The sequence below is a fragment of the Pogona vitticeps genome, chromosome 1 (assembly GCF_051106095.1).
Source record: "Pogona vitticeps strain Pit_001003342236 chromosome 1, PviZW2.1, whole genome shotgun sequence".
NCBI lineage: Eukaryota > Metazoa > Chordata > Lepidosauria > Squamata > Agamidae > Pogona > Pogona vitticeps.
Genome location: NC_135783.1, coordinates 248,171,845 through 248,186,889, shown reverse-complemented (window position 1 = coordinate 248,186,889; position 15,045 = coordinate 248,171,845). Strand labels below are relative to the sequence as shown.

Genomic DNA, 15,045 nt, shown 5'->3' with positions numbered 1-15,045 from the left:
ATAGTCTGCTTCTCCAGATACTTCTTCAGACAGAATGTGTCTGAAGAAAAAGATTGTAATCTGTAAAAAGTTCACCCTTTTGATTGTATTGTTGCTGAAATACATTAAAACGTCACCTCTCTTGAAACTTGAACATGCAAATTCACAACTCTGATGAAAATACAGTTGATCAAGGCATAACAAAAAAGTTATAGCATCATAAATGTGCCCGACATTCCACCACAGCAACAAGAACTGCTCAAGATGATGGTGCCATTGATCATATGGTTCCTGTTTGACCAACTGTGTAATGCATCGGTGGAAGTACTTGATGGATGGCACTTCAGCCTTGGCACAGCCGTAGCTTCCACAGGCATCTCATCAAATTACAACTCCATAGCTATGCTACTGGATTTCAGCCTCAATGGAAATTTAGACTTTCCTACTAATTAAACTGAATGATGTTGGGTTTTTTTAAATCAACAATCTAGCCCCTGCTCTGGTTTATTAGCTTGTTTGTCTAGTAATATTATCCTGCCATTGCAGCCATCATTAAAAAGTCATGGATGGCTTCATGGGTAGCCTTTTGCCTGTTTAAAAATATATATAGTGTATTACTGGGAAGGGAAACATTTGTTTTTTCAATTAACTGCTTAAACTGGTGCATAGGTAAATGAGAAATTGTATGACAGCCAAGGCTGTACAAAACTAGGATTTGAGACAATGGCTCCTGAAATTTCTGCATATGGGCTCCCTTTGTGAATCTGGACATGTAATTAAAGACATTTCCCACTCCCATCAGTAGCAATTGAAAATACTAAATTCTTGGTATTTTACCAAATACTTTCACAACTGCCCAGTAGCTATCCAGATATTAATAAATAATATTGTGCATTGATGCCAGAGAATCAATGACTAAGGTCTTGTTTGCATCTTATGGTTATTTTTTTAAAATTATTTTGTTTTGTTTTATTTTATTTTGTAAATTGAAAGCTCAAAAAGAACTTTGTGATTAGCTTGGAGCCTTTAACTTTAATAGCATCCCTGAGCTAATAAATATCGCTTTACAGGAACCCTACATTGAAGAAAAGCATGTGGTGACAATTATCCTACAGGGTTTGGAGGAAATGATGATAATAAAAACTACAGAGAACATGTTCCTTCTAGGGGGGCAGATAATTAAATTGTAGTCCCTTGGCTTTCAGAAGTCCAAAACCCTTAACACTTCCCACTGACTTCATTATGAACCATGATTAGTCATTTCCATAGAAAGACAGCCTACTTCTAAATTTAATCCCACAGCATGGCTTTATATTAGCTAAACACAGACACCCAGTTGTTACTGTTGTAGCCCTGATGCTACAATACAAAGTGTAGGGATCATTGTTTGGACTGGAACTGAATGGAATTACGAATCATCAGATTTGGCATTCCACACAGAACATAGAATATCACAAATCTAGTTAGGTGAATAGGTATACTGTAGAAGCTTGTGGTCATCCTCTGCTAGGATTGAAATATTAGTAGCAACCTGTTCTCTAAGATTTCAGAGCCAAAATCTGGACCAATGGAGTAGAGGGGCACTTCTCATTTCTCAGCAGTAGGCCATGTGAGGGGAGGTGTGTTTGTGGTGTTACAGAAATGAGAAAGGCAAAAGCCATGGAATTGTTTCTGGCCCAGCTGATGTGGACACAGGTATAAGGAATATTACTGAAAGGGCCTAGAATGCAGGTGGAACCTGGATAACCATGTAATATTGCAAGCCATACCTAGGAAAGGGTAGAAAAAGTGCCAAGGAATTAAACTGGCCATTCCCATCCCATGCAATCTTACTGCTATAACACATGAGATACAGGGAGTTTTTTTTTTCTAGTCACTGTACACTGTAAGGCTTATGCAAGGTCCCCCACCAGCTCCTGTGGAGATTTTTTCCCCCAGCTCCTACTGGTCTTACACAAAAAGAAGGCTCATGAGTCATGATGCTACTGTTCCATTTCTTGTTCCAGTGGCATGCTATGTTTAAATGAATGCACTCATCCAGCTCTCTCCTCAGTCTCATCCCCTCACTACTGACTTTTTGGTGTACCAATGTTGCATTTCTGCAATATACACACAGTCAGGCATAGATGGGTGTCCAAGCTTAAAGACATCTCCCACATAAATATCAAACTTCTCCTCCAGCATCTTTCCTCACCTGGACAGATGGAAAAGCATAGCAATTCCCTGGAACTTCACTTATTCCCTGCAGCCTGGAAACCCTAACCTCCACCCATGTTATTGTACAAAAAATATGTAAGTACTCTGTAAGAAAGAGTAACTGAGTAGATCATGAATACATGAACCATGCAAAATGTAACTACTGACTCTCTAATCAGAGAGTATTTTATGCATATCTTTCTGTTAACTTTTCAAATTTCATAATTTTTACATGACCTAAACAAGGACTTCATGCAAAAAAGATAAATGGCAGAAAAATCATCTTGTAGAAAATTTTTCTAATTGTGTAAACCTGTTTTATATTTTGTGTTGTAAGCCGCCTAGAGTGGTCGCAATGACCAGATAGGCGGAGTATAAATAAATAAATAAATAAATAAATAAATAAATAAATAAATAAATAAATAAATAAATAAATAAATAAACAAACAAACAAACAAACAAACAAACAAACAAACAAACAAACAAACCTTGAGAGAATGACACAGCTCAATGCTGTGGGCCCACGTGACCCCTGTTCTATGTAGCAATGCCAGGCCAACACTGGCCATCTCCCTGAGATTTCAAGCCAAAAACTGAAGCAGCAGAGGATCATTTAAAATAAACCAAAACATTACAAAGAACCTACTGAAGTCAAAATCCTTAAATCCCTATGCTCTGGTCCTTAGTTGTGTTTTAATTTGGCACTAAAATGAAATCACACTGTACCTGTGAAAGTGGTAGTGTCCACCCTCTCTGTGTCCCTTTGTCTCTGCCAGTCACGGCCCATGCAATGTTACAAAGATAGGATTAACGAGTGCAGATTGATAGTTCAATTCAGTCTGAATATGGATGGAGTTTAAAAAAAAAGGGTGTTGGAGAGAGTTTGGCTTTTGTGATAGAGAAATAGTATGTTTTAGGAGATCTGAGTGTGATGAGAAGGTGAAGGGAGCTGTGAAAGAGTTGAGAGAGAGTTTAAAATCAATACTTCTATAACAGTCATTTAAAGTACTATTGACATCCAATTCATGCAAGCTACTCAAACTAGAGCCACTTCACGCACACGCACACACAAATCAAGTTTCTCCTCCTTGCCCTGAGATTTGTCTTCCTGTTTGGAGACCCAGAGAAGCATAGCTGTTCCCTGAGACCTGACAACCTTAATCCCATTCCTTACTTCAATATGAATATTTCTGCTTCATGGTGATAAAAAGGGGAGGAGTGGAAGAGGGGGAGAAAATGAGAAAATTGAGTGAAGCAAGGAAGATAGGATTATAAAGTCTGATTAGATCTCAGTAGTTTGAATGTTCAGCCTCGCTTGTTGCGTGTACCATAAGAAAATGTTTCTGGCACTATTACAATGGACAGTTCCAAGAGTAGTTCAGAATTCTGCCTTCGGCTTTCAAGGCCAATTTCTTGGCTTCTAGGTGTGGCTTCTGGATATACTGAAAAAGTTGAGGATCCAGTGGTATGCAGGAATTTGGTTGGCAGGATTTGCTCCCCCCAAATCACTCCCTTCCAAATCACCCACTTGCACATTTCCCTTGTGTTGATAAATCCTTTCTTCATAAATTCTCTAGAAAGCAGGCATGGTCAGCCTGCAGCACTTCCTGGATGTGCAAAAGCATCACTCAAGGATTGTTACGCAGCAGCTTTCCAGACTGCTGTCACATTTTAGGAATGGTTAATTGCTTAAGAAGGCCCACTACATTTTTTTTCATCTTCTTCCTGGTAGCCATTATTGTGTTGGGTGCTTTCATTCGATATTTAGGATCATTTCTGGCTTTTATCATTTTGTTGCTTTGGGCTTTGATTAGGTAAATACTTTTCTAGTTGCTTAGTAGGATTTATCTTCAAAGAAGAAATGCATGTGGAATTAAAGCACTAAGAAAAACCATTTTTATAAAGTACCCTGTTTTCAGTTTAGCTGTAGTAGAGATGTTACCCTGCTCTTTAGCAGTGGAGGCAGGGTGACAGAGATGTGTTGTTGTTTTCCCTACCAAACACTTCTGTGGCTGTCACCCCCAAATTACCTTTACAGTCCATTGTGCAAATGTTTGGTTTGCACACGGGCTATTGGAGAAAGCGGGCCTTAATAACTGCAAGTAGTCAGACTGAAAGAGTGAAATAGGAAAAGAACGAAATGATCTCTAAGTGTTCCTAGCATTAACCTTTTCCTCCTTACAGGTAGGTCTTATCTTCACTTTCTTTTTTTTCCATTTAATTTCAGGGCAAACGGTACAAAAACTCCTTGGAGACAGTGGGAACGCCAGATTCCAGCCGAGGCCGCAGTGAAAAGAAGGCCATTAAGTAAGTTCTGGGAGGGATTCCTGGAGTGAATGGATCGAAGGTGCCTGGATTGCAGTCACCGGATGCACCCGCTCCTTGGGTTTGTGTTGGCTGTCATCAGACCACCTTGTCCCTGCAAGTCAAGCCATTTGCATTCACTCTCAGCACAGGAGCTGTAAAAAGCTCTCCCTCTCTTCTGCTCTCATGCAGCTTAGGTCTAAACACCAATGGACTCCCTCCTACACAACTATATGCCCACAGTCCTAGTAATGCTGCAATGTGTATAATCCCTCTAGTAATTTCATAAACACTCTTCTGCATGTATGTTTACTATTGAGACGGTTGGTGCAAAATGCTGTCACTCCTATCCACCATATCAAATGTTTCTTGTTCTAAGATTCACACACTACTACTGCTTCCTGTGTTGTCTCAGAATTTTGCCCTAGCTCAGGGGTAGGCAAAATGTGGCCCTCCAGATGTTGCTGAACTGCAACTCTCATAATTCCTAGCCCACACAGCCAATAGTGAGGAGATTTGGGCCTAGCCCACACAGCTAATAGTGAGGAGATTTGGGCCTAGCCCACACAGCCAATAGTGTGAGGAGAGTTGGGCCTAGTCCACACAGTGAGGAATGTTGGGATTTGCAGTTCAGGAACATCTGGAGGGCCACACTTTGCCCAGGTCTGCCCTAGCTGAACAATACTATTTTTTTACACTGTCCTTCCATTCTTTCAAGGTATGCCGTACCTGAGAACTCTAGACTGTAGATACACAACAATGGAGCTAGAAGTCACTGTCTCCTGAAAATTTATGGGGAACCCCCTCCCAGCTCTGTCCTGTATCCAGGACACAAGGTTCAGGATTGAAAAGCTTATCCTAAAAAGAACAACAAATGTCCATGCTACACACCAGTTATGCCCCCTTGTCCCCAAACCACACAGCACATAGTACCTATTGCAATATTTCTCCTAAATTTGTCCTCTGTACAATCTTAGAGAAGATAGCCCCCGTTTCAAGGGTTGTGTGCTACAAGTGCAGTTTCTATATCAGTAGTCTTGAAAAGTGAGAGTAGTGGCCTTGAGAGGTCACTCCTCAACAGCTAGCATCTGAACAACAGAGTGGTCACTTGGGCACAGTCTTTGAACGGTATCATTTTCCAGATAAACTATGTGAATTGTTAAATTAGCACATGTGAACTTTCTGCAAATCTGTGTCATCTTTTGTCCCCTTTTCTGAGAGCAGGGAATGGATCTCCTCTGTTCTGGCAAAGGGTAGGTGGTTGCACTATTTCTTCTGGGCGCATCCCTTGTATTTTAGATTTTCTTTCCTTCCCTGCATGCGTGACATCAACAGATACATGCTGCCCAAGTAATCAATACCAAACTGCAATGTCAGCTCATGTACAATCATCCACACTTGGTATACTTTAGAAGAAGAAGATCAAAACATTTCTGCATCTCAATGCAAGTGATAAGTCCTCTGCATGGAACACCAAGCAACGGATACAACTGGTTTCTTCCTGTTGCATTTAGTTTAGGCCTAGCCTAAAACTAGGCTAGGCCTAAAACTAGCTTAGTTTTAGGTTTCTAGTAAAAGGTTTCTAGTCCCTTGTAGGCTGAACATGAGGGTTATAGACTATAAATTAACCACCTGGACCTACTTTAAGTCTTCAGATTCTTGAGCCTTGACATTTTCCGGCTGCATCACTCAATCTGCTGTGCTTCAGGCAAATTGTATGGCCAGCTAACATAATCTGTATTTCGACTATTTTAGGAGGTCTATGTTAGCTGAAGGGACAGAACGGCATCCACTGTGGTTGGAGAAAAGGAGATGTAGAGCTGAGTGTCATCACCATACTGATGGCACGAAGCCCCACATCCCCTGATGACCTCACCTACTGGCCTCATGTGGATATTAAACAGCATTTGGGAGATAATCGAGCCCTGTGGAACCCCACAATTAAGATTCCATGGAGCGGATACACTCTCCCCAAGCTGTACTCTCTGAGGACGGTCCCCCAGGAAGGATTGGAGCCAGGCAAGTGCCAGGCCACCGATTCCCAACTCGGGAGAGCCTCCCCAGGAGGATACCATGGTCGACAGTATCGAAGGCGGCTGAGATATCGAGGAGGACCAACAAAGACATTTTGCCCCTGTCAGCCTCCCTCAACAGGTCACCCAACAGGGCAACCAATGCCGTTTCTGTGCCATGGCGCGGCCTGAAGCCCAATTGGAACAGATCCAGGGCATTTGTTTCATCCAAGAGAGCCTGAAGCTGGTCGACCACCACCCTCTCCACCACTTTACTAAGGAAAGAAACATTGGCGACGGGCCTATTATTGCCAATACTGCACGCCGCCAGATTTGGTTTCTTCCTCTTTAGACAAAAGCTGAGGGCAAAGTTTGCTTTCCATATTCACAACATTATATGCTGTTCTTCACTTCCTTGATTTGGAAGCAGTGAGTGTCTATCTTTATCCTTATCAGCTTCAAGATAATATTGTAGAATCCTTCCTTCCCTACAAATATTTGTGGGTCTCTTTTTTCCATATTATTACTTTATATAGAGAATAACAACCTCTGCCTTGTCCTCCCTGTCCCCTTATCCCATAGGACCACCTGTTATTCACTTTAATGTCTCCCAATCTTAATTACAATTCCTTCAGATTATTAGGATGAAAACTGTAGGGAAGAAAGCATAAATATTCGTGATGATCTTCCCTGAAGCTCTTTGGAGATTTGCATAGCACCAGAAGAAAGGCTTAGAATATTTACATTTTTGTTTAATAATGCACTGTTACCTAATATTTTGAGATGTATAGCAAATCTGTACTTGAAACTTAACCCCTTGGATCCATCCCAAGCAGACATTTCCTTTCTTTTATTCTGAATAAGCTTGGATTGAAGCTATAATGAGCATATACTGGAGAAACTGGGAAGCTGAAAGGAATTTATAGACTCACATCACATCACATATATGCACAAATGCACACCAAAACAACTGAAGAAGGTGGAAGCCAAACATTTTGCTGAAATACTTCCGTTTTTAGTCGCTCATGTGTGTTTATACATTTTAGTGATTAACTGCATTCCTCAAATGGATCCAGAAAAACCTTGATTGAAATACTATTTAGTTTTCATTATCTTGATTTCAGTGGACCAGATTTCCAAGAACGTGGCATAAAATTAGACCCTGGCAATGCAAACCTAAGCAGGTTTGCTTTGAAGTAACTCCCACTGTGTCCAATGTAGTAAGTCTGATGCTTTTTTTATTTTTTTTAAAAAATGCAATTTTAATTGCCCAGAGACAAAACTTTCGCTTATACAGTATGTATTTATGTTATTTATTTATTTATTGTCATTTGTAGGCTGTCTTCCTCCCAAGGAAGAGACCCAAGGCAGCTCACAATATTAAAGCAAGTCACTCTAAAAGCACAACAAATTAAGGTTAAAAAACAATTGCACATGCAGTAATATTTAAAAATGCATGACTTAATTTTAAAGTATCTAAAATGTTAAAAACACAAAAGCCAGCCTCCAGGGACTCAGTTATAGTTGTTAAAAGCCTCCCTGAAGAGGTGCTTCTTCACCTGTTGCCTGAAAAATAAAAGGGAGGGAGACAATCTGATCTCCCTAGGAAGAGCATTCCATGACCTGAGAGCAGTCACAGAGAAGGCCCTCTCTCATGTCCCCATTAAACACATCTGCAATAGCCAATGGAACCAAGAGGAAGGTCTCCTGTAAAGATCTTAAGGGTGGGGAAGGCTCATATGAGGAGATATTAGTCCTTCCTAACCTGGTGCCTTCCAGATGTTTAAGACCACAGTTCTCACGATTCCCAACTGCTGGCTATACTAGCTGGAGCTTATGGGAGCAGAATTCTGAGATATCTAGAGGACGCTAGCTAAAAGAATGCTGCCTTGGGCCTTGGCTATAGTAGAATGAACTCTTCACTGTGACTGATGATGGCAAGAAGTGTGACAATAGTACACACCAAGCTAAGGGTGGCACAAGTCTCAAAGGTAACTAGGTTATATCCTTGTCCCACATCGGTACTGCTATGCCCATATTTTAAGGTGAGTCTTCCTTCAACCATTCCCTTTCTTTTTCATGCTGCAAAAATCACTTACGTGTGTTGAACTGATGTGATTACTCTGCATATAAATGTATCACAATAAGGTTACATTTCTCTCTCATGTTCCTGTGATTACAGTTTCTCATTGAGGAACTCCCATATGGTGAAACTGATATTTAATCTCATCTCCAGGAATGATTAAAAACGCACACTTCTTGAGAGCATGATTAAGTATCAGTTTCATAACATGGCTGGTGTTTTGCCTTCCAATATGATCATACAAGCTTACTCTCAGTTCCTCTCTGCCATCTGCCTATGTGGTTGCCAAGTCAAATTTTCTACAGTAAGGGATCTTGTGGAACTTGTTCCATGGAGATCCAGAGTGGAGCAGGGCTAAGGAACCTTAGATCACATCCCATGGAGAAGTAGTGGTCTGGTAAAAGGAGTGTTCCCTCAAAAATGTTGACATCCAGCATATTCTGCCTTGCAATTCCTCCTGTTGTGGGTACAAAGAAGGCCACTTTGCTGGGGATGCTCAGATAGGTGGATTGGTTACATTCGTGTATGTCTGTGTACATTTGCGTTTGTGCATGTATTTATATGTGATTGTGCATATATATGTGTCCATATTATGTAAATGAGTGCCTATTTGTTCCTCTGTGTGTGTGTGTGTATGTTTGTGCGTGTGTGTGTGTGCACGTGTGTGTAGGTACATGTGTGTAGGTGTATGTTGTGCCCCAGGATTGACAGGGCCTTCCACTAGTACCTGGGTGGCACTGCCTTCCATTAGCTATACCTTTGACTAAGCAAGTGGTACTGGACGCAGAGCTCCAAAGTCATATTCTTTGATAATAAACATGTGACACTGTCTATGGTCTTCCTGGCATCTTTCGCACATGGCAGCTGTGTACATTCTGCTCTCGCTGGAGGCCAGATATGGTTTTTCCTGAAGGAGGGTCAAGACCACCACTGAGAAGCAACACTGAGACCTTTCTTACTACAGAGAGGCTGCAGGAGACATAGGAAGATCTGCAGACAAGGATATGAAAAGCTTATTACCTGCTCTTTGTCTTCTGCGGCTGGAAAACTGTTCCCTTCCAAAGGCTCATAGCAATATTACAAAAGGCTTCTGTGGTGCCTTTGATCCTAAAGCAGGTGAGGTAGGTGGAAAGGGGCAGGCAGAACTACATGATGAAGAGACTGGCCTCTCCACTTCCTTGCTAGACTTTTCCTCGTTTGCTCACTCTCCATCCTCTGAGGATGAGTCTTGAGTTCCTTGGTGAAACACAGCGGCCCTTTATCCCAGGCTTTTCATCTCCCCTCAGTATGCCTCTCAAGAGGCCAGTAGGAAGGCTTTTTCATCCCCAAGCCAGAGAAGGGCAAGGATAGTTAATGAGCGGTAAAGGGCTGTGTGCAGCCATTCAGCCTGGAAGGGGAACTTTGATGTCTCTAATAAATTTACCAGAAAAGCATTTGACTTCAAAGGCCATTGTCAGATCTCACATGCTGCCAGGAATCAAGTACTGAGTAACCACTGGAGCCTTTCTAAAATTGGAAGAAGATGGTTTGGTCAAGCTCTAGCAGATCACAGAGTGCTGGCATGACCTACTTAGAGATCACTGTCAATGCACAGCCTCCAACCTGAGGCAGCTGACCCCTCCCTAGCTCTCTTTCTGCACAACTAAGCAGAAGATCCATGCAATGAAGACACGCTGAATCCCTTCGGCTGGATGGAACCTCTTCTGGAGGACAAGCATCCGGAGCTTTCTTTATTATGACGTTCCAGGGCACGTTGCCCCACAGGCAGTGGAAGAAGGTTCAGAGGGCCAATCATTTCTACAATGAATCTTCTCCTGCTATGATTTTCTAAGTTTAGATTCAGTGCAACCAGCAAGCATGGGCTGAGACTCTTCTGGCAAAGGAACACCCAGAGGCGTATTTCCAATTTTTTGCCACCCCCACCAGTGTTTTTCACTTGATGGAGAGAATCTGTGTGACAATCTATCCCAGTACTTCAGCAAATCTATTCCACATCTGGATTTTGGCACAGGTAACTATTTTTAATGACATATCCGGAACCCCTGTAGCCACCTAGCTGATGGCTGGAGAATTTATTGAAGCTACTGACTGAAACAGTACATTTGCCTGGCTTTGTCTGAATCTGACTCCCAGTTTCATTGCTGCTTCTCTACTTGTCCATTTGCTTCTAGTCTGATGCACAAATTCTGCCTGGGGAACTATAGGAGATTCTCTTCTCCCCATAGCAGCAGCAGATCTCACTGATGTTTAGGAGCTGGCCAGAAAAGCCTAGCACCTTGAAAACAGTGCTGACATTGTGCTTGGTGCTATATACCTGTATTCTGTCAAGCTCCATAGTAGATGGACAAGCTAGGGTTGGAATGAGAGGCCAAAGGCGTTCTCCTCCCGTTATAAAACAGTATGGTATGCAAAACAACCATTAACCTTCCTTTCCAAGAGACAAAGTGGTGGTATGAGAAGGGAATCATAGGACCACCAGAATGATATTTTTTTAATCTGCACTCTGTCTCTGTCTCTCTATCTATCTATCTACCTACCTATCTCTCTCTCTCTGTCTCTCTCTGTCTCTCTGTCTCTCTCTGTCTCTCTCTGTCTCTCTCTGTCTCTGTCTCTGTCTCTGTGTCTCTCTGTCTCTGTGTCTCTCTGTCTCTCTCTGTCTCTCTCTCTCTCTCTCTCTCTCTCTCTCTCTATCTATCTATCTTTCTCTCTCTTTCTGTCTCTCTTCACCAGCTTTTGGAGCTGCCTGCTCTTGTCTTTCTCCAGCTCTAACTCCTGTTCCCACCTGCCATCTCTGTGTGAGCATGTTTGTGTGTGTGCATGCGTGTGCATATGTATATATGTATGTGTGTAGCTCATGGATGTGAGGCACAAAGCTTACCTTCCACAGGAGGAGAAGTCTAACTTTGCTGTCTCTCATTTGGGTTATTTTTTCCTTCCTCCCCTTGCAGGAATTTAGATTCTCTTTTTTGTATTTCCCTTTTTTTTCTTCCCTCATCACCGGCTGATCTAGTGATCTAGACAGAGACTTTTGGAATAACAATGACAACACAGTGCAGCAGAAATGGAGCTCCTATCCTCCAAAGGAGTTTATACTAAACATATCACCTTACGCCCCATATGGTGATCCACGACTTTCCCTCAAGTGAGTCTCTCTTTAACTGGTTTGATCATATATAGTGAGTATATGAAACCCTTTCTTCCACCTTCCCCTTCCTGCTTTCCCATTCACCTTCCTCCATCTTCCTCTGTCTCCCCACAGACTTTCCACCCCCTCCCCATGGACATTTGTCCATGGAGACGAGCAACCCCTCCTGCCTTCCCTTCCTCTTTCCTTCCATCCAGTGGTTCCCAACTACTGGCATGTGCAGTGGTCCTTGGTAGATCAGACTTGAGTGCCTAATACCCTGGGCTCCCTGTACTCAAGTATGGATCAGATGCTGGTCCCAATGAAAAAGAGAGTTCTTGAGACATCTCTGTGTGGATTGGCATCTGGATACAAGTGACTATTAGTCTTTGGGGAAGACCTTCATAGCCTATGTGACTAGGTTCCATTCTTCAATTTGGGCCTCTGGCACACGTCCATAGTGACTTAAGCCAGCCAAAAGGCAAGCAAATAGGGGTGGGCCCTGCCCACCACACCCAAGGTCTTAGAGCTTGCTCAGAAGCCATCGTTGTCTTGAGAAAGCTCTGGCATAGGCTTCAGCTTGCTAGGTTTGCCTAGTGGTTTCAGTGGATTGAGAACCACTGCCTTAAGCAACCCATCAAAAGAAGGCACCATTTTTTTAACCTGCACCCCTCAGTTCCTTTGGTTCTCCTATCCCTCCCCTTCCTGTTCTCCCCTTCTCTGCAGCACAGGACGGGGTTGCCCGTTTTGGTCACCCTCTCAGCGTGTTCTCTGCATCTGCACTGTGTGGTGGTGGTGGTGGTGGTGGTGGTGGTGGTGGTGGGTAGTGGTAAGCTCTCTCACTAACGTGGCTTTTTTTCTCCCTTCGCCTGCATAGTGCCTCTCCTAACACTCTTATCCATTGTTTAACCCTTCCTTGCCTATAGAATAAAGTAACTTGGGCTGCAATCATCACCTCACAGCCAAGCCAGGGCTGCCTGCTGTCTTTGCCTGGGACAAAGGCTCTTCTGGGCCCTTTCTTTTGTAGTGCTGATGTCTCTCTTTCTCTCTGTCTGTCTGTCTGTCTGTCCTTTTGTCTGTCTCTCTCTCTCTTTCTCTCTCTCTCTCTCCCCCTCTCTCTTACTCTTCTCCTCCTCTTTGCTTGACCTCCTTCTTGCGTCCACTTGCCCCCTTCTTTTTTTCTGATGTGTCCCAGCGGCTCATTGCTCTCAGGTGCAAAATTGGCTGCTTCGGCCACATCGGGGTTGGCAGGGGAGCGAAATGGACGCCATGGGGAGAGGCCACAGCTCCGAGAGGACAGCATGAAGAGCAGCGTGTCTGCCCACAGCGAGCCCAGCATTGGGAAGGCGGGGAGAGGTCGATGGCAAACGGTGCAGAGCCACCTAGCAGCAGGGAAGCTCAGCCTATCCAAGTGAGTGAGAGTACATCACAGGCCTGGCCTTCTTGTTGCCTCATGGCCCAGAGAGCATGGCAGCTGGAGGAGCATGGCTGGGTGGCTGGCTGGGTGGAAACCCCAAACTTTTTGTGAACTTCATGTCAGAGTCAGGAAGAACACAAGAAAACATAGGCTGTCCACATGGTGCTCCAATGACATGGTTAGATGTGTGGTGGGGATAGAGCCTGAGAAAGCTATGTTTTGGACTACAGCTTCCAGAATCTTTAGGCTGTATGGGAGTTGTAGTCGAAAAATTTCCCTGCCATTCTGGGTGGTGTTCAATTAGAAGACTTCAAGATCTGAGACAGGTTATATCATACGCAAGGAGACAAAAACAAATAATCCTGACTGCATGGAAATCAATAAAAGTGTGTAGAAGTTCACAATGGGGGAAGTTCACAGATCTTGATAGCAAACATACAGTATAAGGAAAAAGGACAAAAAAACCAATAGGAAGGAGAAGAAAAGGGAGTTGGGAATCAGTATTAAAGAACAGGATAAGTTATATCTTCTAGTAGCCTGGAGTGTGTCAGAGTACATCATTGCAATGGGCCAGGCTAAAGGTCTGACCAGCTAACCATGACATCTTTGTCCAGTGACCAAGATATTTCAAGGTAAATATAATGCAAACTACAGGACAAGTCTAAGCAGTGTGTAGTAGGTTTATAATTCCAAGATATGATTCATTCCAGTCTTTTCCACAATCAAATAGTTTTCAGAATCTTAAGCAGAAATAACATTACCAGCAGACGTATTTTCCATGTGTTGATGTTATGTGCTATCAAGTCACATCTGACTTATAGTAACCCTAACATAGAATTCATGATATGTGAGATATTTAAGAAGTGGTTTTACCAGCACTGCTGCCACCCCACCCCCCACCCCCCAGTTAATTTCCATGACTGTGTGAGAATTTGAATCCAGGTCTCCTGAGTCCCAGTCCACCAGCATATACACTATGTCACACTGGCTTTCATTTCCATTAGGTTTCCTAACTTAGTTTTAATCTAGTGCTCACTTTGGACCTCTGCTGAACAAGTATTCCACAGTAGCTTCTCAAAACCATGGATTGAGAAAATGGCTGATACCTCCTGAATGAGTTATGTGCCTTGTTCTTGACACGCAAGGAGCAATCCGTTTGAAATCACTTTGTTCTTAGCCACAGGTCAAAAGACAGATGGCCTGCAACATGGATCTCACTTAAGCCCACTGTCTCTGCTTGGATGCTTGCCCTCTATGAAGGTACAAGCAAGGGCAAGGAGGAGGGAGGAGAGGAGCCTCTACTTCCATTGTTCTCTTTATGGTGGCATGGATTGGGCCTAGAGAGAGAAGATAAGAGAAAATAAGTTGTGAAACTATGGAAACAGGGAACGATCCAATCAATGTGAGGACTTCACCTAGTGCCTTTTAGTCAAGGGCTTGGCAAAACAAGGATCTGCCATCAGTGCAAACAAATGTGTTGGGAGGAAACTGTGTATGGAGTGAGGACTTTGTCTGCTGTTCCTGTCACAGGAGTTCCTGTCTCCCCGAGGCAAGCTGCAGCTCCATTGCAAAAGCAGTTTGTGGGGCGGCAGGCATCACTCTAGTAAAAACAGCAAGCAAACCTCAAGCTTCATTCATTCATATTCATTCATTCATTCATTCATCCATACCCTACCTTTCCATAAAAAGCACCTAAGGCAGCTTACAAATTTTTTTAAAAAAACCCATGAAACCAACATATGTATGTTGCTTGTTCAGAGTAATGGGCTAAAGTGGTTCTCTCCAGATGTCTTAGACTACAACTGCCAAATGACCATGCTGGATATCAATGATAGGACCTTTCTTCTGCTGTATCTGCAGGGGAAAAGACTGAAGAAGCCTAAGCTAACACAATAAATGAGTGTGTTATTAGAAGTGTTTTTTTTCTGAC

General features: G+C 42.9%; 1 protein-coding gene across 9 annotated transcripts in view; it reads left to right on the top strand.

Annotated features, from left to right (window-relative positions):
- Positions 1-15,045, top strand: part of SYT7 (synaptotagmin 7) — a 295,759-nt gene that overhangs the window by 182,090 nt on the left and 98,624 nt on the right. For 4 of the 9 annotated variants that reach the window (XM_072985521.2, XM_072985520.2, XM_078383577.1 and 1 more), the window contains exons 3-5: positions 4,403-4,482; positions 11,585-11,716; positions 12,894-13,109. In XM_072985521.2, coding sequence (XP_072841622.2) covers positions 4,403-4,482; positions 11,585-11,716; positions 12,894-13,109 — 428 coding nt within the window. The remainder of the gene's footprint in view (positions 1-4,402; positions 4,483-11,584; positions 11,717-12,893; positions 13,110-15,045) is intronic. The other 5 variants (XM_072985523.2, XM_078383578.1, XM_072985526.2 and 2 more) reach the window with 2 other exon arrangements.